Source organism: Mustela lutreola, chromosome 5 (genome assembly GCF_030435805.1).
Source record: "Mustela lutreola isolate mMusLut2 chromosome 5, mMusLut2.pri, whole genome shotgun sequence".
Taxonomy (NCBI): domain Eukaryota; kingdom Metazoa; phylum Chordata; class Mammalia; order Carnivora; family Mustelidae; genus Mustela; species Mustela lutreola.
The window spans coordinates 105,207,479-105,234,655 of NC_081294.1; the positions used below are offsets into that span (position 1 = coordinate 105,207,479).

The window sequence follows — 27,177 nt, forward strand, 5'->3', positions numbered from 1 at the left end:
TAGATTAAGGCCCCCTATCTGAGATTCCTTAAAGCAGAATTTAAAAGATAAAAGATGTGCAGAGGTGGGTGTCTGCATCATTAACAGGATTCTGTAACAGTGAAGTCTGTTAAGTCTTTGCATTAGGTGATAATATCATTAGCTGTAAACACACTGTATTGGAAATTTCCATCCTGCAATGCAGGCTAAGCTGATACTCATTGTCTTGGAACATAGTAGATGCATAATAAATAGCTTCTGATTATTTGAGTCATTTGGAGGACAGGTGGAGGGAGTAAGGGCCAAAGTGGTGAGACAAGCAGATCAGGTGGGCAAGGTCAATCTTAGGAGAGTTGAGGAAAAAAAACACATAACAACAGTGGACTGGGCCCTCTTGCCATTTTCAGACATTCAACCAATATTTGTTAGGTACTAAATACATGCAGGACACTTTTTCTAGTTCTTACGTAATTTCCAAGTAACCCTTTACAGAGTCAAAGATATTAAGAGATAGCACTAGACCCATCAGAACTGGGATTTGAACCAGACACATGTTTTGAGCACTGAACTAATGAACCAAACCCCAGGCAGCTGCGGAGGATAGGGTGGTGAATCCGTTAGCTCTTTTTTATATCTAAGATCTTGAAGCTCTGCCGTGATCTTCTCTGTTCTCACTTACCAGCTGACTCTCCTAGTCAGGTGCCTAGAAGCAGCTTCTTCATCCTATATTTCGACTTGGATCCTGCCAAAGAGATTATAATAAATCTGGTTTTTGTAATCATTCCTAGAACTAGTGTTTTCAGAGTGGGGAAAAAGTATTATTTCCCAGGTGACTTTGCATAGTGCAAGCTCCCCTCTCCCCAGCCCCCTCACAAGCTAGTAAGACTAATTCTAGTTTTTTCCCCAAAACCTAGGGACAGACCAAGTGAGCATTCTGGCTCTTCGTTGCTTCATCTGCTAAGTGCTTTTCTGTTAGAGCAGAAAGATGAAAGTGGGGAAGGGGATGCCCTATCATTAACTTCAGGGGTAGGATAACAAATAGTACAAAAATTCTTTACACGTACCCATTTTTCTGTGCTCTCATCCCTGCTGTTGGGGGCTGTTAAAGGAAAAAAATCAGAGGTGTATATTTTGCGCCCAAATGCCTTAAAGTAAAAACAACAGTAAAAACATCCTTTTATCACCACTAACCACTAACATTAACTTGAGGACCTTGATTTCTAAATTCGTTTCACCCTCATCCCATCCCCATTCATTTCCGGAAAAGTAGCCATTTTGCAGATTCCGGAGAATGGGAGCAGAGGCTGGAACCTACTACTGGATCTTTTCACTTTCCAAAACCCCTGTAGAGCCATTCCGGATCGGTAACTCGAGACTGGTCTCCGTGATTTATCAGTAACCTAGAGTCCAGGGACCGGAAGGCAAGAGGCTGCGATTCCCAGGTGGGGTCAGGTGGGGTGTGTGTGCAGAACTCATTAGCGAGGTCAGGTCCCCACGGGACATTGTCTTTGGAGCCAGGTGCGGAGCTTCTCCAGCTGCCGGAGCCTCTCCAGCCATGTGCTGGAAGCGTGGTTAAATAGCTGCCCCCTCCCCGGGTGTGCAGCGTACTTCTCACGCCTCCTTCCCAACCTGGGGAAATGGGGTCAGTGTGTGTCTTGCTCATAGAATACCACCTCTTTCCCAAGTCACGATCGCTTACCGGCAGCCAATCCTAAATGGATAGTAATATAATTCTAGCCAAACTCATTCCTCCGCAAGACGCGTAATCTTGGGCCCAAGGAACCTAGGACGGGTCACTCCCACTCTCCGTTCCCGGCTCCCTCCGCCCCTGGTCCCCACTCGGTCGCAGCCAAAGCCCGGTACGCTGGATCCAGGCCCGGAAGAACGGGATCACGAACGGGAACGGCGCCGCCGGCCGGGAGCCCGTGGCACCGGGCATGCTCAGTGGCGCGGCCGGCTGGGTGGCCCCGAGAGCTGCACCCGGATCTGCTCGGCGGCGGCGGCGGCGGCGACGTGAGCGCGCAGGGGGGCGGCGGCCTCGCCTCGTCTCCCTCTCTGCGCCTGGGTCCGGTGGGTGACGCCAAGCGCCAGAGAGATGTCGGATTTCGACAGTAACCCCTTTGCGGACCCGGATCTCAACAACCCTTTCAAGGTGAGAGTGTGGTCCCCAGCAGCCTTCCGCCGCCGCGACGCGTTGTTGTTTGTGAAAACGGCAAGTTCCTTCGCGCCCACCGAGCCCGCCCCTCGGCTCCCCTTAGCCGCGTAGACAGAGGCTCGGGGACGGCCCGCTCCCCATTTGAGGGTCGCGCCCCGGCCCTCGCACCGCTTGTTTGGGGGTTGGAGTGGAACGTCCTCGGCTCCCTCTCCCGCCGCCCCCTCCGCACATTCCCGACTGGGGACGGTCGTGCCGTCGCCCGGGAGTGGGCCCGCGCGTCGGGAGGGTTCCCGGCCCGTCTCTCGGGAGCGGGGAGAGTAGAGCTCAGGGCAGGTGGAGTTGTCAGTTGACAGGCGAGTGTGGCGGGCCGGGCCCGGGCGGGGGCCGGGAGCCGGGAGGCGGCGGAGGGGATCGCCTTCGGGTGGGGTTGTCATGGGGACCCGCAGCGGCGGCGAAGGGCTGCGTTGGGGGTGATGGCAGAGGTGTAGAAGAGAGGTGAGGGCGTCGAGTACGCTGCAATTAAAAAAAAAAAAAAAAAGCCTGTGTTTTTATTTTTTAAACTTGTGTTGCGTCCACATACCACCAGCGGCGCTGCTCCCCCCCTCCGCCCCCCGCCATTTGATTGAGGTTGAGAGTATTGATATCGAAGCCGAAGTGAAAAATAAATAAACACACCTGGGAAACAATAGTGCACGTGGACGACCATCTTCTTACCTAACTGCTCTTAGTAAGGTGAACGACGGGATGTTTTCCAAGCTCCTGGTGCGTCACCGGTTCTCTGGGCTGTGTGAGGATAGCATTTCGTCCATGAGCTTCTTTCCTTCTTGGAGTGAACGTTACCAGCCCCGGCTTTGGAAGGGCTTGGCACAGAAACGGGCAATGAGGGAGAAGGCTAAGATGTTTATGATCTATGCTTAAACTGCTGCATGAGTAAATAACTATTTAAAGAATAATAGTCTAGGTTTCTTAATGAGCCTCAGCTGCTTACAAGTATAATTTGTTTCCAACTGTTGGTCAAAGTTTTTTTTTTTCTGGATATGTGCAATAGTAACTTTAATTTGTACTCAAACAATATGAAAGAGTAACTTTATTTTGTGGTCTCACAAGTGTCACTTTTGCCTTGAGTTTACATCTCATTACTCCTGGTTTTGTCTCTTAGTACGAATCCTGGAAGGGGGTGGCACCCGCCTGGCTCAGTCCATGGAGCATGCTACTCTTGATCTTGGGGTTGTGAGTTCAAGCCCCATGTTGGGTGTAGAAATTATTTAAAAATAAAACCTTAAAAAAAATTCTGGAAGGGAAAAATCTCTTTTTAAAAAATTATTGGCCTTTTAATTTCATGGGGGATTATTATAATTAAATGATGATGGTTCTTGACAACTTGATTCACTGTGTAGGAATGTAGAGTCAATTCAGTCTGCTTTTGCTCCTAGTGTCCTTTAAGAAGATTCTGTGCAAACGGCCCGAAACTTTTCAGACTTTTATAACTGATAAGGTTGCACTTTAAGGAGAGTACTTTCCTCCCTTCCACACCCCTGCCCCCCTATTTAGTATTTGGTATTCCAGCATTCCATCTTGTGGAAAATCTGATTATTCTTTAATTATAGACAATCTGAATACACGTTTCATAACTTGCAAAATAGGTGTCATTTTAAGATATTTTGAAGGTATAATATTGAGAACCTGTTAGCTTTTTCTAATTCAGATACTTGTTTGATGTTATTTATTCAGCATCTGACAGTTTGGCTCTTTTCTATTTGGGCATTCCATTTCATGACTCATTTTGTGTTAGCTGAGTCCCTTGTAAGCGCAAGACATTGTTTTCTTCTTAACCTGGACTGCTTTTTTGTGACATGTGATGTTGCCATGACACTTTGCTTTTCTGCCATAGGTATGGTCTTTGTAGTAATTCTAAACCCAAAAGTGGTTTCATTTTTAATTTTTTTTCCCAAAAGTAGTTTTAAAGATTTATTTATTTTTATTTCAGAGGGGGAGGGCAAGCACGTGAGGAGGGAGGGGCATAGGAAGAATCCCAAGCAGGTTCCACACTCAGTGAAGCCTGAGGTGAGGCTCAATCCCACAACCTTAACATCATGACCTGGGCTGAATTTAAGAGTAGGCCACCTAACCATGTGAGCCACCCAGGTGCCCCTCCAAACTAGTTTTATTTTATTTTTCTATTTGACAGTGTGAGAACACAAGCAGGGGGAGCAGAAGAGAGAGAAGCAGGCTCCCTGTTGAGCAGGGAGCCCAAGGTGGGGCTCAAACCCAGGACCCAGGATCATGACCTGAGCCCAAGGCAGGTGCATAACAGACTTAGCCACCCAGGTGCCCCCCCAAAAGTAGTTTTAAATACTCATTTGTGGTGGCATAAAATTACAAAACTTTTTTGTTGCTTATAAGGTGGATACACTCAGAGGACAATGACTATTTAAATCCATAAAATGTTTCAAGGGATGGATAATCTAGGCCTAAAGAAGATTTGGCTGTACACATATTCCTAGTTTATGGCCTTACCCTGTTTTTGGTGACTGTCACAGGACTGTATATATGACCGTTTATCTTTCCTTTTGTGTCTCCCTGCCCTGCTACTTAAAGTGAAGCTTTACATCTACTGCATAGTCTTTCTTCTTACGTGTGATTTTTGAAATAGAAAAAAAAAATTAAAAATTTTTTTTTTAATTGATTTTTGAATTAGCATTTCTTGTCCTCTCTACTTAAATATGAAAGTTCTTGGCTTTGGGGCGCCTGGGTGGCTCAGTGGACCTGCCTTTGGCTCAGGTCATGATCTCAGGGTCTTGTGATCGAGCCCCATATCGGGCTCTCTGCTCAGCAGGGAGCCTCCCCCTCCTCCCTGCCCAACCTGCCTCTTTGCCTACTTGTGATCTCTGTAAATTAAAAAAAAATGATAATTAAAAAAAAAAAAGTTCCCGGCTTTATCTTTTTGTTAACTTATGGTCCTTTCTTTTCAGATCTGTTCTCATTTTCAATATTGCAGTATTGAAAAATTTCTTATTTTCAAACTGTGGTATTTCATATTTGGCAACCTTCCTAATTTCTTGGTTAAAAGTTATTCGATTTTTGGGGCACCTAGGTGGCTCTGGTGCCTGACTTAAACATCTAACTCTTGATTTTGGCTCAGGTCGTGGTCTCAGAGTTGGGAAATTGAGCCTGGCATCCACACAGGGTGTGGAGCCTGTTTAGGATTCTCTCTTCCCCTCTTTGTCTGTCCCTCCCCCACTCTTCTTTCTCCTTCTCTGAAGAAACAAAAAAACCAAACCAAATCCCCGAAACCGTAAAACAAAACCTATGAGATTTTAAGTTTTGTATTTAAATTCTAGATATAGTGTCATATTAGTTTCATTAGTAGAATTTTATGATTTATCACTTAAATACAGTACCACAACAAGTGCCCTCCTTAATACCCATCCCCCTGCCTGCCTCCCCTCCAGCAACCCTCAGTTTGTTTTCTATTGTTAAGACTCCATTTTGTGATTTGCCTGTCTCTTTTCCCTCTATGTTAATGTTTATTTCTTAAATTCCACATATGCGTGAAATCACATGGAATTTGTCTTTCTCTGACTAACTCGTTTCACTTAGCATAGTACACTGTAGCTCCATCCACGTTGCAAGTGGCAGGATTTCATTTTTTGATGTCTGAGTAATGTTCCATCATAGATATGTACTACATACAGCTTCTTTATCCATTATTTAGTGAACATTTGGGCACTTTCCATAATTTGGCTATTGTTTATAAAGCGGATATAAGCATCAGGAGGCATATGTCCTTTCGAATCAGTATTTTTGGATCCTTTGGGTAAATACCTAATAGTGCAGTTACTGGGTCATAGTGTAGTTCTATTTTTAACTTTTTGAGGAACCTCCATACTGTTTTTCCAGAGTGGCTGCACCAGTTTGCATTCCCACCAACAGTGCTAGAGGGTTCCCTTTCTCCATATCCTTGCCACCACTTGTTTCCTGTTAATTTTAATTTTGCTAATTTTAGCCATTCTGCCTGGTGTGAGGTGATAGCCTCATAGTAGTTTTGATTTGTATTTCCCTGAAGTTGAGTGATGGTGAGCATCTTTTCACGTATCTATTAGCCATCTCGATGTGTTCTTTGGGAAAGTGTCTATTCGTGACTTCTGCCCATTTCTTGACTGGATTATTTATTTTTTGGGTGTTGAGTTTGGTGAGTCATGTATAGATTTTGAACACTAACCCTTTATCAGATATGTCATTTGTAAATATCCTCTTCCATTCAGAAGATTGCTTTTTAGTTCTGTTGAATGTTTCCTTTGCTGTGCAGAAGCTTTTTTTCTTGATGAAGTCCCAATAGTTCATTTTTGCTTTTGTTTCTCTTACCTCTAGAGATGTATCTGGTAAGAAGTTGGTACAGCCCATGTCAAAGAGGTTGCTAGCTGTGTTCTCCTCTAGGATTTTGATGACTGCTCCCTCACATTGAGGTCATTCATCCATTTTGAATTTATTTTTTGTGTATAATGTAAGAAAGTGGTTCATTTTTATTCTTTTGCATGTAACTGTCCAGGTTTTCCAACAGCATTTGTTGAAGAGACTGTTTTCCATTGGATGTTTTTTCCTGTTTTGTCGATTAGTTGACCATAGAGTTGTGGATCCATTTCTGGATTTTCTATTCTGTTCCATTGATCTTTCTATTCTGTTCCATTGATCTTTGTTTTTGTGCCATGACCATACTGTCTTGATCACTACAGCTTTGTCATATAACTTGAAGTCTAGAATTGTGAAGCTTTCAGCTTTGCCCTTCTTTTTCTTTTTTTAAATTATGTTAATCACCATACAGTACATCATTAGTTTTTTTTTTTTTTTTTAAGATTTTATTTATTTGTTTGACACAGAGAGATCACCAGTAAGCAGAGCAGTAGGCAGAGACAGAGGGGGAAGCAGGCTCCCCTCTGAGCAGAGAGCCCGATGCGGGGTTTGATCCCAGGATCCTGAGATCATGACCTGAGCTGAAGGCAGAGGCTAACCCACTGAGCCACCCAGGTGCCCCACATCATTAGTTTTTGATATTGTGTTCCATGATTCATTGTTTGCATATAACACCCAGTGCTCATCACAACACATGCCCTCCTTAATATCCATCACTGGGCTAACCCAACCCCCCACCCCCTTCTCCTGTAAAACCCTCAGTTTGTTTCCTGGAGTCCATGGTCTCTCATGGTTCATCTCCCCCTCTGATTCTCCCCCTTCATTTTTCCCTTCCTACTCCTAATGCCCTCCCATGCTATTCCTTACATTCTACATATAAGTGAAACCTTATGGTAATTCTCTTTTTCTGCTTGACTTATTTCACATAGCATAATCTTTTCCAGTCCCATCCATGTTGATGCAAATGGTGGGTATTCATCCTTTCTGATGGCTGAGTAATATTCTGTTGTATATATGGACCACATCTTCTTTATCCGTTCATCTGTTAAGGGACATCTTAGCTCTTTCCACACTTTAGCACAGCAATACTGTGGACATTGCTACTATGAACATCGGGGTGCATGTGGCCCTTCTTTTCACTACATCTGTATCTTTTGGGGTAAATACCCAGTAGTGCAATTGCTGGGTCATAGGGTAGCTCTATTTTTAATTTTTGGAGGAACTTCCACACTGTTTTCTGAAGTTTGCCTTTCTTTTTCAAGATTGCTTTGGCTATTTGGGGTCATTTTTGGTTCCATACAAATTTTAGGGTTGTTAGTTTTAGCTCTGTGAAAAACCCTGATGATATTTTGATAGGGGTTGTTTTGAATGTGTAGATTGCTTTAGATACCCTAGGCATTTTAACAATAATTGTTCTTGTAATCCATAAGCATGGGATGTTTTCCCATTTCTTTGTCTTCTCTTCAATTTCCTTCATATATATTCCACAGTTCTCAGAGTACAGATCTTTTACCTCTTTGGTTAGGTTTATTCCTAGGTATCTCAGGGTTTTTTGTGCAATTGTAAATGGGATTGATTCTTTGATTTCTGTTTTTGCTGCTTCATTATTGGTGTATAGAAATTCCACAGATTTCTATAAGTTGATTTTTGTATCCTGCAACTTTAGTGAATTTTGTATCAGTTATAGCAAATTTTTTTGGTAGTCTTTTGGGTTTCTTATATGGAGGGAGTATCATATCTTCTTTTTTTTTTAATATTTTATTTATTTATTTGACAGAGAGAGATCACAAGTAGGCAGAGAGGCAGACAGAGAGAGAGGAGGAAGCAGGCTCCCCGCTGAGCAGAGAGCCCGATGCGGGGCTCAATCCCAGAACCCTGGGATCATGACCCGAGGCGAAGGCAGAGGCTTTAAACCACTGAGCCACCCAGGCACCCCTCATATCTTCTTTTAATGGTGAAAATTTGACTTCTTTCTTGCTGATTTGGATGACTTTTTGTTGTTGTTGTTGTTGTTGTCTGATTGCTAAGACTAGGAGTTCCAGTACTATGTTAAATAACAATGGTAAGAGTGGACATCCCTGTCTTGTTCCTGACCATAGAGGAAGAGCTACCAGTCTTTCCTTATTGAGGATGATATTCTCTGTGGGTCTTTCGTATATGGCCTTTATGATGTTGAGGTATGTTCCATCTATCCCTACCTTGTTGAGACTTTATCAGGAAAGGGCGCTGTATTTTGTCAAATGCTTTTTCTGCACCTATTGACAGGATCATATAGTTCTTACTCTTTCTTTTGTTACTGTGGTGTATCACATTGGTTTGTGAATATCCAAGCCGCCCCTGCAGCCCAGGAATAAATCCCATTTGATTGTGATGGTTGATTCTTTTAATGCACTATTGTGTTCAGTTTGCTAGTATTTTGTTGAGAATTTTTGCATTCATGTTCATCAGTGATACTGGCCTGTAATTCTCTTTTTTAATTGTCTGGTTTTGGAATCAAGGTAATGCTGGCCTCATAGAATAAGTTTGGAAGTTTTTCTTCCACATCTATTACTGGGAACAGTTTGAGAAGAATAGATGTTAAGTCTTTAAATGTTTGGTTGAATTTCCTAGGAAGCTGTCTGGTTCTAGACCATTGTTTGTTGGGAGACTTTGATTATGGATTCAGTTTCTTGCTGGTTATTGGTGTGCTTAATTTTTTTATTTCTTCCTGGCTCAGTTTATATGTTTCTAGGAATTTATTCATTTCTTCCAGATTGCCTAGTTTATTTGCATATAATTTTTCATAATATTCTCTTAAAATTGTTTTATTTCTGTGGTGTTGGTTGTGATCTCTCCAACTTGTGGTTTTATTTTTTTTTTTAAGATTTTATTTATTTATTAGAGAGAGAGAGAATGAGTAGGGGGAGAGACAGAGGGAGAGGAAGAGAGAGAATCTCAAGCACACTCCAGATGGAGCACGGAGCCTGACAAAGGGCTCAGTCTCCTGACCCTGAGATCATGACGTGAGCTGAAATCAAGAGTTGGATGCTTAACTGACTGAGCCACCCAGGTGTCCAGTTGTAATTTTGTTTCTTTGGGTCCTTTCTGTTTCCATTTTGATAAGTGTGGCTAGGGATTTATCAGTTTTATTCATTCTAAGAACAAGCTCCTGGTTTCATTGGTCTTTTCTTCTGTTTCTTGTTTATTTCTGTATCATTTATTTCTGCTTTAATATTTATTCACTTTTCTGCTGGCTTTAGGCTTCATTTCTTTTTGTAGTTTCTATAGGTGTAAGGTTGTATATTTGAGATTTTTCTTGCTTCCTGAGGTAGACCTGTATTGCTATATAATTCTTTCTTATGACTGCTTTTGCTGCATCCCAAAGGTTTTGGACCGTCATGTTTTCATTTTCATTTGTTTTGATGTATTTTTTTTTTTAATTCTTTAATTTCCTGGTCAACCCGTTCATTCTTTAGTAGGATATTCTTTAACCTCCATGTATTGGTGGTCTTTCCAAATTTTTTTCTTGTGATTGACTTGAAGTTTCATAGCATTATGGTTGGGAAAATATGCATGGTATGACCTCAGTCTTTCTGTACTTGTTAAGGCCTCATTTGTGACCCAGTATGTGATCTGTTCTGGAGAATGTCCCGTGATGAAATGTTCTGAATATATCTGTTAAGTCCATCTGGTCCAGTGTATCATTCAAAGCCATTGTTTGCATTTTGCTTTTCTGCTTAGATGATCTGTTCATGCTCTAAGTGGGGTGTTGAAATCCCCCATTATTATTATCAATGAGTGCCTATGTTTGTTACTAATTGTCTAATATATTTGGGTGTTTGAAAGTTGGGGGCATAAATATTTATAATTGTTAGATCTTCTTGTTGGATAGACCCCTTTGTTATGATATAGTGCCCTTCTTCTTCTGTTACAGTCTTTGATTTAAAATGTAATTTGATATAAGGATGGCTACTCCAGCTTTCTTTGACTTCCATTAGATGATAAATATTTATCCATCAATTGACTTTCAATCTACAAGTGTCTTTAGGTCTAAAATGAGTCTCTTGTAGGTAGCATGTAGTTGGGTCTTATTTTTTTTAATCCATTTTGGTACCCAGTGTCTTTTGACTGGAGCATTTAGTTCATTTATGTTCAGAATGATTACTGATAAGAATTTAGTGCCATTGTATTACCTGTTAAGTTGTTGTTTCTAGATATTTTCTCTGTATCTTTCTAGTCTTTGAGTGAGAGAGAAAGACCAAAAACGACAAAGAGTCCCCTTTAATATTTCTTGCAGGACTTGTTTAGTGGTCACGAAGTCCTTTAGTTTTTGTTTGTCTGGGAAACACTTCATCTCTCCATCTATTCTGAGTGACTGCCTTCCTAGATAGAGTATTTTGACTGCATATTTTTCCTATTTAGCACATTGAATATATCCTGCCACTTCTTTGGCCTGCTGAGTTTCTGTGGAGAGATCTGCTGCTAACCTATCTGTCTTCCCTTATAAGTTAGGGATTTCTTTTCACTTACTGCTTTTAGGATTTTTAAAATTTCTGTATTTTGTAAATTTAACTGATTTGCCTTGGTGTTGGCCTGCTTTTGTTGATTTTGGTGGGAGTTCTCTCTGCCTCCTGGATTTGAATGTCTGTTTTCTTCCCCAAATTAGAGAAGTTTTCAACTATAATTTCTTCAATTAAACCTTCTGCCCCATTTTCCTTCTGTTCTTTTGGGATCCTTATTATAGGAATATTACTTTGCCTTAAGGAGTCTTTAAGTTCCCTGAGTCTGTATTCACAATCTAATATTTTTCTTTTCTTTTTAGCTTCTTTATTTTTTATAATTTTATGTTCTGTGTCACTTATTCATTCCTCTGCATCCTTCCATCCATTACATCCAGTTGGTTTCATACCTCAGTTTACGGTGTTATTTAGTTGAGCCTGAGGTCTTTGGTTTCTGCATAAGGGACTCCCTGGTGTCTTCTATGCTTTTCTTTTTTTTTTTTTTTTTTTTTTTTTTTTTTTTTTTTAAAGATTTTATTTATTTATTTGACAGAGAGAAATTACAAGTACACTGAGAGGCAGGCAGAGAGAGAGAGAAGGAAGCAGGCTCCCTGCTGAGCAGAGAGCCCGATGCGGGACTCGATCCCAGGACCTTGAGATCATGACCTGAGCCGAAGGCAGCGGCTTAACCCACTGAGCCACCCAGGCGCCCCTCTTCTATGCTTTTCTTAAGCCCACCTGATATCCTTATGATTGTTGCTTTAAATTCTGGATCGAGGGGCACCTGGGTGGCTCAGCTAGTTAAACATCTAACATCAGCTCAGGTCATGATCTTGGGGTTCTGGGATTAAGCCCCACATTGGACTTAGGGAGTGCGGGGGTTCTGCTTCTCCCTCTGCCTCTTTACCCCACTTGTGCTTACACACTTTCTCTTTCCCTAAAATAAATAGAATCTTTAAAAAATAAATTCTGGATCAAGCATATTTCTTATGTCTATTTCAAGTAGATGCCTGGCTGTGACCTTTTCTTGTTCTATGGGATGAATTCCTCTGTCTTGGCATTTTCATCTCCATCTTCTTTTGTGTGTTAGGAAAACCTATTATGTTTCCTGTTCCTGAGAGTATTGTCTTTATTTTTTTTTTTTTTTTTTTTTTTTTTTTTTTTTTTTTTTAATTTTTATTTATTTATTTGACAGAGAGAAATCACAAGTAGACAGAGAGGCAGGCAGAGAGAGAGAGGGAAGCAGGCTCCCTGCTGAACAGAGAGCCCGATGCGGGACTCGATCCCAGGACCCTGAGATCATGACCTGAGCTGAAGGCAGCGGCTTAACCCACTGAGCCACTCAGGCGTCCCGAGTATTGTCTTTATAAAGAAGAGGTCATATACTGTTCAGGGCCTGGTGCTTCAGGAAGTGTCTCCGATGTATGCTGTGTGTGCTGTGTTGCTGTGTTTTGCTTGCTCTTTCCCTGAGGTCAGTCCTCTGCAGTGTTTTTCCTTGCCTGCAGTGGGGAGTGTTTGGACATGGGCCAGCATCTGGTAAGTTTTAACTAGGTGTGCTCTGATCTGCTTGCTAAAAGAGACCTGATGCTGTATCCACTCCAGCTGAAGCTGTGCAGAACTCTGTGGTCAGTAGATGTGGTGTGTATGTGTTGGGGGGCGGGGGTTTGTGCTGCTTTTCTCGGGGAGAGGCCTGCTGTGCTGATTCTCAGGCAAGACACACTTGCCTGAGAAAAGCGGCACCTGCTGAGTGCACAGGGCCAGGACTTGGTGTAAGTGATTTATGCCACTCTTGGCACTGTGCTGTTCACTGAAGTTAGTTTATGCTGGGAGGTGGGAGAGAGTAATGGCATCTGCCAACATGTTTGTCCCCAGAGAGGCAAACCACCTCTTTTAGATGTGCTCCAAGAAGGGGGAATCATCTCTCCCAATGTGTCCTAGGGGATCCTCAGATCATGTTGTCTGCCCTGGGCTATCTGTACTAGTTCTCCACAGGAGCACTGCATCACCAGCTGGGCTCCACACCCGCCGTGCCGTGGTCCTCTAAAATTCTAGTGTTTGAGCCCTGTGTTTGTAAAAACTTACAAAAATCAGCCCTCTCATTTTCCCAGTCACTGGCTTTGGGGAGGTGTCTTCTTTCTGTGATCCCCTGTGCACTCTTCTCTCTCGCTCTCTCTCACTTCTCTCCATGACAGTGTTCCCTCCCCTCCGAGGCACCTGTGATCCTCTTCTCCCCCCAGATCATGTCTCCACATCTCCAGCCTTGCATGATGTGGTCTTTTATCTCCCTCTATTTTTGCAATTCTGTTTTTAGAACGATTTCTTGGGTGTCCAAAATGAATTGATATTTATCTAGCTGAGTTCCAGGGACCAGGCAAGCCTGGGGTCCTCCTGCTACTCTGCCATCTTAGTTCCTTTGGACTTTACCATTTTTAATGAATGATCAGATTACCAGTTAATTATGAGGGCTACAATTCAGGAATGGCCAAACAGAGGAGATGCCCAGGGCAAGGCCTGAGGGGTGAACATCTGGCCTCGAGGCATACCTGTCTCCCAGTACCTCCATAAGTTTGACCTGGAAGCTCTCCAAACCCCATCTCGTAGGGTAGGCGGAATGAAGTAAATGATCCAAAACTATTTGGCTTCTATTGCTTTTTTAGTCTTCAGCATTTCTTTTCCTTCACTTTTAGGTTAGGAGCCCTTTACCAGCATCTTCATTTGAACTGTCATGAAAATAATTTCTGAGGATAATCTTCTTAGATAATGTTAACTGTAATGGCTTACTTGTTTTTATCAGCTGTTGTAAAATAATTTTGCTGGATTCAGTTTTTTTTTTTTTTTTTTAGCTCCTGCTTGATTCTAGTGGTTGTGATCGGCTAAATGAAAGAGTTTATGGAATTTGAATAGTTTTTATTGTGTATCAAGAAACTTGGAATAACTAGAAATATATAATCTGCAAAATAGATTGTTATGTGGTTGTTTCTGAGATCCACTCTTGAGTTATTACAGTGTGGCTGTTTTCACATAGTCAACATTTATTAATTATTTTATGCTCCTTGTTCCATTAGTTACTCATTTATTCAGTAGATAATGAAGAAATTTATATCCTGAAGTTTATTCATCTAACATGTAGACAAAAATGTTTAGAATGTAAAAAAAAGTAAAACAGTCATCAGACATTAGTTATATAATATGGCTTTTATAAGTCAGTATAAATATGAGTAAGAGCCAGAATGAGTGCAGTTTACTCAAAGGATAGAAAAATTAATAAGTGATAAGAAAACCTTCATACCTTTTAATATGTTTTAACATATTAATATGCTTATTGATTGGATTGGAAATTCATTTTGGAAATAATGTTTTATGTAGTTTTGAAAAATGGAATCAAATTTTTGTGGCTGGGAAAGGAAAATCTTATAATGGATTTACTCAGAACTCATTCTGTGGATGAAAAAAGCCCAGAGATAGGATGATTGCCAAATGAGAAATAATTTCTTCTTGATTAAAAGCTGTTTCATTTTCGGGGTGCCTGGGTGGCTCAGTGGGTTGGGCCGCTGCCCTCGCCTCAGGTCATGATCTCAGGGTCCTGGGATCAAGTCCAGCATCGGGCTCTCTGCTCGGCGGGGAGCCTGCTTCCCCTCTCTCTCTCTGCCTGCCTCTCTGCCTACTTGTGATCTCTCTCTCTGTCAAATAAATAAATAAATAAATAAATCTTTAAAAAAAAAAAGCGCTATTTCATTTTCATTGCTATCTTGCTCAGTATCTTCTACCCAGGTGTAGGTGGTACAGAATTGGCATTAGAATTTAAATCTTATTACTAGTCCATTACTGATGACCCTCTGTTTGCTTGTTGATTGCATTTCTGACACCAAATTCTTGTTTTGTATTGGGACTTTGGACTTGAGGCTCTCATACAGAGACAGCAGAGGGTAGTAGTTAAAGGTTTCTGCTCAAAAGTTCAATTTTTTTTTTACCCCATGTATCTTTTATTCAGATTCCCTGAAAGTTACCATTTTGACATTTTTTTTTAAAATTTTTTTTAAAATTTTATTTATTTATTTGACAGAGATCACAAGTAGGCAGAGAGGCAGGCAGAGAGAGAGGAGGAAGCAGGCTCCCCGAGGAGCAGAGAGCCCGATGTAGGGCTCGATCCCAGCACTCCGGGATCATGACCTGAGCCGAAGGCAGAGGCTTTAACCCACTGAGCCACCCAGGCGTCCCGCCATTTTGACATTTTATCATATTTCTTTATCATACATATGTGTGTATATATGCATATCACACATTTGTATTTTGCAGGCATTTGAGACTAAATCACAGATATGATGCCTCTTTACCTCCCAATACTTCAGTATATATTTTATAAAAAAACAAGAACATTCTCTTACAAAATCTGCTCAAGAGTTTAAAAAAAAAAAAAAAACCTACATTTGATCCTGGCTTTGCCACTAACTTGCTATAAGACCTTGGAATGTTACTTAGCCTCTCCATATGTCTACTTACCCTTCTGTAAAGCAGGATAATAGGACCTTCCCCATAGGGTTGTTAATTGGATTAGATGATCATATATTTAGCATGTAATAAGTGCTTGATGCATGGTGGCTTTAATTAGATCATAGTAAGTAGTGTTAATAGTAATTCAAGAAATTGATTTAATTACAGTGAACCATATTCTTAGCTTATTAATTTAGAGAAGTTCATGTTTTTTTTTTAATTGATGTATAGTTGACACACAATGTTACATTAGTTTCAGGTGTACAACATAGTGATTCTATAAGTCTATGTTACACTTGTGGTGAGCATAGTATAAGCTACCATCTTTCACCATACAACACTATTATAATATGATTGATTACATTCCCTTTGCTGTACTTGCCCAAGACTTACTCATATCATAAAAGTTTGTGTTCCTTTAGATTCTTCAAGGGTGCTAGTATTTGTTGGGCCAGTCCTAGTTGAGAAGTCAAGGCCAAACATAAGTGGTTTGCCCTAGACCTGACCTTGGTTGTCTGAATTTTAGTGCTTTGTCACTGCAAAGGCTTCCTCCCTAATAACTCTGTTCTTTTATTTTGGCCCTCAAAAATTCTACTCTTTTAAAAATAATCTCTTAAAAATGGGCTACAGTTCACCGTTCTTATTTATGATATTTAAGTTAGAATAATACCAGTGGTATCCTAAGAGTTTAATTGGAGTTGAAAATTGAAAATCTCATCAATAAAATTCACTTATCCTAGATGTCCATCAACAGAAGACTGTATAAAGAAGATGTAGTATGTATGTATATATGTATATATGCATATATATGTATTTACACACACACACACAATGGAATATTATGCAGCCATCAAAAAACAAAAATCTTGCCATTTGCAATGTGGATGGAACTAGAGGATATTGTGCTAAGCAAAATAAGTCAATCAGAGAGGGAAAATTATATGATCTCACTGATTTAAGGAATTTGAGAAACAAGACAGGATCATAGGGGAAGGGAGGGAAAAATGAAACAAGATGAAACCAGAGAGGGAGACAAACCTTAAGAGACACTTGGTCTCATGAAATAACCCACGGGTTGCTGGAGTGGAGGGGGAATGGGATGGATGGGGTGGTGGGCAGTGAGGAGGAGGACATGTGCTATGGTGAGTGCTATGAACAGTGTAAGACTGATGAATCACAGACCTGTACCCTGAAACAAATAATAAATTATATGTTAATTTAAAAAATTGACCCATAATTCAAGAATGTTATCAAAATTGTTTTTAATATTTATAATAAATGTTATTTTTATTATTTATTTTAACAGAATAATTTTCATTTACAGTTAGTTGATGTCAGTCTTGCCTTCTCAGTTTAAAATTTGTGACTGGAGGTTGGACAGCACTAGGAAAGAATTTTGAGGATTTCTTCTATGGTAGTCTAACATTGCAAACTTTAGCTTTCAGCATTTATCTGGGACATAGTAGTAATTTGTGGTCTATGTTATTTTATGGTCATGTCAACTGCATAGGTTCATACTGTCTTCCTCAAGTTGATATTTTTAAAAAGCATGTGTTTAGCTGCCTGTTGTATTTCATCAAATTAAGATGCATCATTATTTTATTTATCATTGTCTCAGTTACCTAATGGTGTATAATAAATAATCCCTAGATTTAGTGGCTTAAAACAATTACTTGCTCACTATTCTGTTATTCGAGTTGGACTAAGTTGGGTGGTTTGGTTTTGAATGTTATTGCCTGGAATCACTTATGTCTCTTCAATTATCTGGCAGCTTGACTGGGCTAGATAGTTTAAGATGTCCTCAACTCAAGTATCTGGCAATTATCTGGGGTTGTCATTGGGGGCAGCAGTTGGTTCTCTTCCACATGGCCTTTCTACTAGGAATAGCATGGACTTATTACGAAGTGGGAGTAGTGTTCGAAGAGGTCAAGAAGGGATGCTAAAGGCTTCTTGAGTCATTTCTTTTCTGCTACATTGTGTTAGTCAAACAAGACAAAAAGCCAGACCGTATTCAAAAAAGAATGGGAAGGATTAGATTGTACTCCTTGATGGGAGGAGCTTATGTTCCTTCTGATACAGAGCTGAAAAGATACACCCAGCATAAAACGGTGAGACAAGTACAGGATACCCCCAATAGACATTCCCATTCAAGTAGGGGGGGAATGGAAAACAGCAGTTCCTGGTCTGTGGGAAGTCTGAAATCCATCCAGGCCCATTTTTGAGGGTCTCCTAACTGGAACAGTGAATGTTCTTTGAATAGGGCCCAGTTCTGCTACCTGGAGGTCTTTTCCCTAATCTATTATTTTCTTCTGGTTTTGGTTCCACTCTCTAGTAAGTCCTTTTTTACTTATAGAAGTGTTTGCAGCTGAGGAGAAATATTTTCACAGTGCTTCTTATGCACTGAAATTTGGGAGTCCAGAAGCTTCTTTTCATTTTGAAGTATCACTGTTCCTTTTAGTCCAGTGTGGTCCATTTCTCTTAACAGTTTTTTGTTAATTTTACCAGGGTTCAAAGGATCCCTTAAAACACATCTGTAATTCATTTTGAGACCATCTTTTTAAAATTAAAGTAGAGTGTTAGGATGCTCTGCATCAGTACTATTTTTTTAAAAATTCTTTTTAAATATATTTAAAAATTTTTAAAAATTTATTTGTCAGAGAGAAAGCACACAGGCAGGCAGAGTGGCAGGCGGAGGCCAAGGGAGAAGCAGGCTCCCCGCTGAGCAGGAAGCCCAATCCTAGTACATTGGGATCACGACCCTAGCCCAAGGCAGCCCCCTAACCAACTGAGCCAGTCAGGTGTCCCTGCATCAGTATTATTTAGCCATGTAGGAAACTTTTTGTTCAGCTTGAGCATCTCCTTTGGCTACCAAAGGCTCTCAGGCAGGTTCAGTGGGAGGCTGTTAGTGTAGTGGAGTACCTCTTAGAGATGCTAAATGGCAAAACTAATATTTGAATGTGATTTTATTTTGGTATTGTGATTTTAACAATCTTAATTGAGATGGTGATGGTAAAAATTTTGAAAGTAAACAATTGCTGATATTAAAAATAAATTTTTTTGGCATACAGTTAATATTTAGTAGTGCTGAAATGCAGATCCAGGAAATTTATAGGGTATTTTTTTAAGATAAATCACTGGAGTCATATAGTTTCTGAAAAATTTATATTGGATTAATGAAATAAGTGATGAGTTCTAGCAATGAATTAACAATATTCTGTTCTTTTTTTTTTAATTCTTTTTTTTTTTAATTTTTTTATTTTTTTTATTTTTATTTTATTTTATTTTTTTTTAAAGATTTTATTTATTTATTTGACAGAGAGAAATCACAAGTAGTCGGAGAGGCAGGCAGAGAGAGAGAGACGGAAGCAGGCTCCCTGCTGAGCAGAGAGCCCGATGCGGGACTCGATCCCAGGACCCTGAGATCATGACCTGAGCCGAAGGCAGCGGCTTAACCCACTGAGCCACCCAGGCGCCCTTTTTTTTTTTTTTAAAGATTTTATTCATTTATTTGACAGACAGAAATCACAAGTAGGCAGAGAGAGAGAGGAGGAAGCAGGCTCCCTGCTGAGCAGAGAGCCCGATGCAGGGCTTGATCCCAGAACCCTGGGATCATGACCTGAGCCAAAGGCAGAGGCTTTAACCCACTGAGCCACCCAGGCGCCCCAACAATATTCTGTTTTTGTCCAACCCACAGGTTTTGTCTTCAGTTCCAAGGGTGTATTTAAAGAGTGGTTTGAACAAAACAGGATGTGCCCAAAGAAGTGAGAATGGCCATGGGTCTGGAATCAGGTCTTGGAAGAGTAATTTAAGCTTAAATTACTCTGGGGTGTAGTCTACAGAAGGCTAAAGAGAAGTATGAGATATTCAGATACTTGAAGCGTTCTTGCTGGGGTGAATAAATCTGTTTTTGCTTCAGGAAAAAAAAGGTTTATTGGCAGAGTTTACATGAAGGTAAACTTTATCCTAAAATTTTTTTTTTTTTTTTAAGATTTATTTATTTATTTATTTGTGTGAGAGAGAGAGTGAGAGCGAGCACAGGCAGACAGAGTGGAAGGCAGAGTCAGAGGGAGAAGCAGGCTCCCTGCGGAGCAAGGAGCCCGATATGGGACTCGATCCCAGGACGCTGGGATCATGACCTGAGCCGAAGGCAGCTGCTTAACCAACTGAGCCACCCAGGCGTCCCTATCCTAAAAATTTTTTTAAAAGATTTTATTAGAGGGGCACCTGAGTGGCTCAGTGGGTTGAGCCTCTGCCTTCGGCTCGGGTCATGATCTCAGGGTTCTGGGATCGAGCCCCGCATCGGGCTCCCTGCTCAGCGGGGAGCCTGCTTCCCTTCCTCTCTCTCTCTGCCTACTTGTGATCTCTGTTTGTCAAATAAATAAAATCTTAAAAAAAAAAAAGATTTTGGGCGCCTGGGTGGCTCAGTGGTTAAGCCGCTGCCTTCGGCTCAGGTCATGATCTCAGGGTCCTGGGATCGAGTCCCGCATCGGGCTCTCTGCTCAGCAGGGAGCCTGCTTCCTCCTCTCTCTCTCTCTGTCTGCCTCTCTGCCTACTTGTGATTTCTCTCTGTCAAATAAATAAATAAAATCTTTAAAAAAAAAAAAAAAAGATTTTATTAGAGAGTGAGGGAGAGAGAGAGAGAAGGAGCAGGGGCAGGGGCAGAAGGAAAGGGAGAAGCAAGACCCCTGGTGATCAGGGAGCCGGAAAGGGGGCTCTATCCTGAGACTCCAGGATCATGCCTGAGCAGAAGACTGACGTTTAACCGACAGCCACCCAAGTGCCCCTAAGATAAAGATTTTTAAAGATCTATTAGAATAGCCTGATGATGCTTTTTTTGGTATGGAGTTTTCAGCAGTTGAAGGAATTCAAGCGTTGATATACTAGAGTTGCTAAAGTAGAGTTCTTTGCGTTGCAAGGTTTTTTTTCTTCTTTGAAACCATATAATTGTTGCATTTTTATACCTGTGTGGATCATTTTGTGAGTGCATAAATTCTCTCCTGTTGTAATATGTTAGATATTGGGATTGCATCTGATCATAAAAGCTGGAGAGGTGGCTTTATATTTCAGGAGCCTGCTATGCTCTGAGCCTCAGTCCACTGAGGAAGCAGCCCAAGTGGTTGCTTAACATGGTAGATGATCATGTCCTCTGTTGTGTGACCCTTACCATGCTGTCCTTACTTGACGAATCTTAGCAAAGTTACTTGACCCAAGGAAAGCCATTCTCTGAGATGATCAGGAAGAGATAAGATTGCTTGGTGCAAAATTTTGCTCCAACAGTAATGGTGATAGTTAAGTGAACTATCTGTCTCAGGAACTTGAGCTGAAAGCACAGAGAAAAAAATCCTATACTTATGGTGGGAATAACCATGGAATGAGAAGGGGAAGGGGCCAAATTAACTAATTATAGAACGCTGGAGTACTAATTGACCAGGGTTTTTGAGGTTAATTTTCTATAATTCTTATTTATTATTAGAGCTGCTCTTGAACTACAAGAGAGGTTACCACATTTTGAAGAGTTCTAGTCTTTGAAACCTGGCACCCTTTTCCCTGTATGTATCTTAAAAATATCCTCCCTCCCCCCAGCATTCGAGGTGACTTGAGTCTGTTTTTTTTCAGTCATAATTGCCAAAAGGTTATTGCGAAGTAACATTTTCTTGACAAAAGCATGATAGAGTTAAACCTGTATTTAGATCAAATAGAGATCTAAATCTATATTTAGCTTTCCTTGGGCCAAGTAACTTTGCTAAGATTAGTCAAGTGAGGACAACATGGTAAATGAGAGAATACAGTTCTACATGATATAATTAAAACTGTGCTTAGTTTTTGGTAATAGGTAATGAAAACCCAAACACAAGGAGATGTTTTTAAATCACGAGGGGGAAATTTCCCAACTTTCAATAAGTGAAGGAACTAAAAGATGATTTGTAGGGGTACCACTCAGTTGTGTCTGTTGTACCACTCAGTTAAGTGTCTGTCTTTAGCTCAGGTCTTGTTCCCAGGTCCTGGGATCAAGCTCCACATTGGGCTCCCTGCTTAGCAGGGAGTCTGCTTCTCCTTTACCTCTTTCCCCGATTGTGGTTTTTCTTTCTCACTCATATACTTCCTCTCTCTCTCAAATAAGTAAAACTTAAAAAAAAAATGTGTAAAGGTTGGTTGGATTTGACTTTGTACCAAGTCCCCTTACCACTTTTATTCCATTTCATCTGTTCCTACCAAGACAGCCTGTAGTGCCATATAGTTTTTGCCTTCACATTATAGACAAGTGTTAGAGGCCTGTGTTCCCCTTCCTTGTGCAAGAATTGCCACAAGAACTCTTTATAAACCTGTATGAAGAGAGCAATCCAGTAATCTCTCTGGCATTTGGTTTTGAGTACTTTTTTTTTTCTCTTAAAGATTTTATTTATTTATTTGATAGACAAAGATCACAAGTAGGCAGAGAGGCAGGCAGAGAGAGAGGGGAGGAAGCAGGCTCCCTGCGGAGCAAAGAGCCTGATGCAGGGCTCCATCCCAGGACCCTGGGTTCATGACCTGAGCCGAAGGCAGAGGCTTTAACCCACCGAGCCACCCAGGTGCCCCTTGAGTGCTTTTAAGAATTAGTAATGCCAGGGGCATTTGGGTGGCTCAGTCGGTTAAGTGGATGCCTTCAGCTCAGGTCATGATCTTGGGGTCCTGGGATCGAGCCGTGCTTCGGGCTCCCTGCTCTGGGGGGAGTCTACTTCTCCCTCTCCCCCGCCTGCCACTCCCCTTGCTTGTGCTCTCTCAATCTCTGTCAAATAAAATCTTAAAAAAAAAATTAGTAATGCCTATTCATTACTATTTGATAGACTTTTGGGTAGTTGCCACTTTTTGACTATTATAAATACTGCTGCTGTAAACATTTCTGTACAAGTTTTCATTTGATACTTTTCTTTTTATTATTTTCTTTAAAGATTTTTATTTATTTATTTGACAGAGAGAGACACATCTAGAGGGGGAACCACAAGCAGGGGGAGTGGGAGAGGGAGAAGCTCCCTGCTCCACAGGGAGCCTGACATGGGATTCGATCCCAGGACCCCGGGATCATGACCCTAGCTGAAGGCAGACGTTTAAGGACTGAGCCTCCTATGTGCCCTGATGCTTGTTTTAGATGGAGTATGTAACTAGGAGCAGAATTTCTGGGTCATATGGTAACTATGTTGAATCATTTGAGGAACTAAGTGCCAGACTGTTTTCCACAGGGTTGCTCTATTGTATTTTGCAACCAGCAGCAGATGAGGATTCTGCTTTATCTACATTCTCGTCAACATTTGTTATTATTTATGATTTATGATTCTAGCCATCCTGGTGGGTTTAGAATATCTTATTGTGGTTTTGATTTGCATTCCTCTAATGGCTATGTAGTGTTAGAGCTTTTTTTTTTTTTTTAGGTTTTATTTATTTGACAGAGATCACAAGTAGGCAGAGAGGCAGGAAGAGAGAAAGAGAGGAAGGAAGCAGGCTCCCTGCTGAGCAGAGAGCCCAATGCGGGTTCGATCCCAGGACCCTGGAATCATGACCTGAGCTGAAGGCAGAAGCTTTAACCCACTGAACCACACAGGGGCTCCGGTGTTGAGATTTTTTATGTGCTTATTGGTCATTTGTATATCTTCTTTGGAGAAATATCTATTCAGATCCTTCACCTATTTTTAAGTTCAGTTTTTTGTCTTTTTTATCACTGAATTGTAAAAGATTTTTATACATTCTTGATACAAGTCTTTTTTCTTCAATATTTTTATTTATTTGACAGAGAAATACCATGATAGAGGGAGCATAAACGGGGAATGGAAGAGGTAGAATCTGGCTACCTGCTGAGCAGGGAGTCTGATCGCGGGCTTGATGCCAGGACCCTGGGGTCATTACCTGAGGCAACGACTGAGCCACCCAGGGGCCCCTCGATACAAGTCTTTACTAAAGTACAGTTGACCTTGAAGAACAAAGTTTGAACTACATGTTCACTTATCTTTTTTTAAAAGATTTTATTTATTTGACAAAGATCACAAGTAGGCAGAGGCAGGCAGAGAGAGGAGGAAGCAGGCTCAATGCTGAGCAGAGAGCCCGATGTGGGGCTCGATCTTAGGACCCTGGGATCATAACCCAAGCCGAAGGCAGAGGCTTTAACCCACTGAACAACCCAGATGCCCCAGTTCACTTATCTTAAATTGTAATCTCGCTCTGTCAAATAAATAAATAAAATCTTAAAAAAAAAAAACTTTAAAAAAAAAAGTTTAATGTAATGGGTTTATACTTGTTTTTGGAATGCAGTTAGGAACACATTTATCAATATTAACAATTTGATACTTTTTCTTACATATATTTTACAGAATATAGATGAATTATTGGATTTATTTTTGCAGATAAGCAAAAAATATTAGAGCCTCTTTACTAAACTAGGAATGTATATGATAAGATGAATTTTGAGTATTTGTAAAGTGACTTTACCTAAGCACACAGGGAGACAATAATATTCCAAAGTATGGACAATTTACACAAGGGACTTCCTTCTCTGTTGAGCAGTTAGTATATATGAAGTCTCATGTAGACCCTAGGAAGAAGGTGGAGCGGGGTGGACTCAAAGATAAGGTAGACTTTGATCTTGCCTTTCTTTTTAAAGATTTTATTTATGTATTTGACAGAGATCACAAATAGGCAGAGAGGCAGGCAGGGGTGGGGAGGGGAGGGGGAAACAGGTTCCCTGCTGAGCAGAGAGCCCAATGTGGGGCTCTATCCCAGGACCCTGAGATCATGACCTGAGCCGAATGCAGAAGCTTTAACCCACTGAGCCACCCAGGCACCCCAAGATTTATATATTTTAGAGAGAACAAGAGCAAGCGTGGGTCGGTGGGTGCAGAGGGAGAGCGTCTTCAAGTAGAATTCATGCTGAGTGTTGGGCTCAATCCCAGGACCTATGAGATCATGACCAGAATTGAAACCAGGAGTCAGACCCTCTACCAACTGAGCCACCCAGGTGCCCCTTCCTTTGGCTATCTTCTAATGGTGGTTAGAATCCTCATGTGGTGATTTGGAATACATGTGGAAAGCGGTGAGAAATGAAAGTAGGAGGTACAGGAAAACAGCATCAGGAATTTTGGTTAGAGATGGCCAAGGGCTAGTATTCTACTATAATGTTACCACCATTTAGCAATTTTACTAAAGCTTTTGAGGCTTGTCTTAGATTGATTTCATCAGTCTTGTGGTTTTATTTATGGCATAGCACGCTTAATTTTTGGCATCTGAAGTAATCGTAAATTTTAGTGAATTGTTTACAGGTCAATGGTGTATTGTAAAAATGCAAATTGATGTATTCCCCAAGGTTAAAAGAAGTATATTATATACTTGTATTTGATTAAAAATTTTTTTAAAGATTTTATTTATTTATTTGACAGAGAGAGATCACAAGTAGGCAGAGAGGCAGGTGGCGGGGTGTGGGGGGAGCAGGCTCCCTGCTGAGCAGAGAGCCCGATTTGGGGCTCGATCCCAGGACCCTGAGATTGTGACCTGAGCTGAAGGCAGAGGCTCAACCCACTGAGCCACCCAGGTAACCCTAGAAATGTTTTCTTTATGGAAACATTTGTGTTTGAGTCTCAGGGGAACTTAATCACCATTTAGCATTGAGTTCATAAGAAAATGTTCTGTGAAGTACATGTTTTACAGACAGGCATTTCTGTATTTTTAGCCTGGTATTAGGGACATTAGAGGAAGGAGTAAATCAAATTTGTGGAGGTTTGTCCTCACTTGTTAAGGGTGGGTCTGGAACCAGGCCATCTCAGTTTGCTTCTTTATTTCTTCCTTGAGTGACCTTAGGCAAATTACTGAATTTTTCTGCCTTCAATACTTTTTTTTAATATTTCTTATAGGAATATTTCTTTTGAATTAAGGCAAAGATGGGAAGTTCTTAAAATAACAGAGGAAATAATGGTGTAAGATTATCTTTGGTTATAGCATGTGATTATTCTTCTTTTATTTTATCCTTAAATTGCCTATATTTTCTCAGATGAATTTTTATTAACTTTTAAACTTTTTGTTTTAACAGAAATAGTAACAAAAACAAAGCACAAATTACTGGTTGTATTACCAAGCTTAGACATTTCAGAGGCTGTTATAGATCAGAACATGAACTGAGGGTAATAAGGAAAGGTCATTGTATTTTTATGACTTAAGTTTTGTTTAAATGTTAGAAAGTTTTGCATTTGTTTGCTTAATGTTGATGATTTTTGGAGAGGTCATCTGTTTTATTTTATTTATTTATTTATTTATTTATTTTTTATTTACATTAAGACCTAATAGTTTTGAAAGCTTATGATTGCTTTTTGAAGTCATGGGACACTAGCAGGAGATGAATCCCTCGTGTCACAACTGGAACTTGAAACATTTGACTCCCATGGAATATAGTTGTACGAAATGCCTGGCTTTGGTGGTGTTTTGATTTTAAGTACTGGCCTGGGTACTTATACTGGGTTTTAAGTACTCTTAACAAGAGTTGGTGGTTAACTTGGTGGTTAACAGGAGAAATTAATTTAGCCAGATTTTGTTTCATAAGGTAGTGTTCTATGAAGTATACATTTATTCTCAGATGGAAAAATTAATTTAAAAGTTCACTGCCCATAATATGACAAAAAAAAAAAAAACCAACCAAACAAACAAAACCCAAGACCTTTTAAAATTTGTTCATAGGTCTTTGGTTGTCATGTTTAGTGGTAAATTGTTCTGGTAATTTCAGTATTTGGTACGTTAAAAGATAATGATCAAAAACTCATTAGTCTTTTTGAAGAACTACTGTGTATGATAAATCAACTTTTTCTATATAAAAGTTTAACAGTTTATTGAAAAATGAGGGCTGTTTTTGTGGGAAGAGTGCTGTTCTCTGACTACTAGGCTATCATAGTCAAAGGTGATTGAACTTGTAGGTCATTGACAGAAATATGGCCAATTATTTTCCTGTTCTTCATGATACCTTTTTTTCTTCTGAAGTCTCTAGATTTCAGTGCATTAATACTGGGGCACATAGCTGTATTAGCTACCCAGTTTCTCAAATATCAGAAGAAATTTTGGTGATTTAGTATAACAGGAAATTCTGGTGCTATTTTGGTCCCTGATAGCTAATACCCCTGCCCCCTCTATCCTGATTTCTTGACTAATGAGTATTTCTCTTTAATGAATGATGTGGTATTTAGATTTTGAAGACTTAGAGATTTATAGCTGGTTGGCAACATTTATTCTAAGAAATATTACATCTGATTATCTTTTTAAAATATAGCTTTGAGATATAATACATATACTGCACAGTTCACCCACCTAAAGTATACAGTTTAGTGTTTTTTAGTATATTTGCAGTTCTGCAGTCATCACTATGAACTTTAAAAACTTTCATCACCACAAAAAGAAACCCCATTGGCAGCAATCATTCTCCATTTTCCTCCAAATTCCACTAGCCCTCGGCAGCCACTAATATGCTTTCTGGGAATTTCTTATAAATGGAATCGTGTACTATGTAGTCTTTGATTGGCAGCTTTCACAGAGCATAATGTATTGAAGGTTTATGCATATTGTAGCATGTATCAGGACTTCATTTCTTTTTATTAGCAAATAGCAATTTTATTGCATGGATATACAGTATATTTGTCAGTTGATATAAATGAGGAATATTTG

At 40.3% G+C, this 27,177-nt stretch overlaps 2 protein-coding genes across 2 annotated transcripts in view; one reads left to right on the top strand and one right to left on the bottom strand.

Moving 5' to 3' along the window:
- The window catches only part of AP3B1 (adaptor related protein complex 3 subunit beta 1), a 352,698-nt gene extending 350,884 nt beyond the window's left edge, over nucleotides 1–1,814 (bottom strand). Inside the window, exons 1-3 of the mRNA XM_059175303.1 lie at nucleotides 1,679–1,814; nucleotides 1,044–1,078; nucleotides 659–721 (exon numbers count right to left, since the gene is read on the bottom strand). The gene's annotated coding sequence lies outside the window, so the exon portion shown is untranslated. The remainder of the gene's footprint in view (nucleotides 1–658; nucleotides 722–1,043; nucleotides 1,079–1,678) is intronic.
- Nucleotides 1,815–1,941: 127 nt separating this feature from the next.
- Nucleotides 1,942–27,177, top strand: part of SCAMP1 (secretory carrier membrane protein 1) — a 115,806-nt gene continuing 90,570 nt past the window's right edge. Inside the window, exon 1 of the mRNA XM_059175308.1 lies at nucleotides 1,942–2,131. Coding sequence (XP_059031291.1) covers nucleotides 2,075–2,131 — 57 coding nt within the window. The 5' untranslated portion in view covers nucleotides 1,942–2,074. The remainder of the gene's footprint in view (nucleotides 2,132–27,177) is intronic.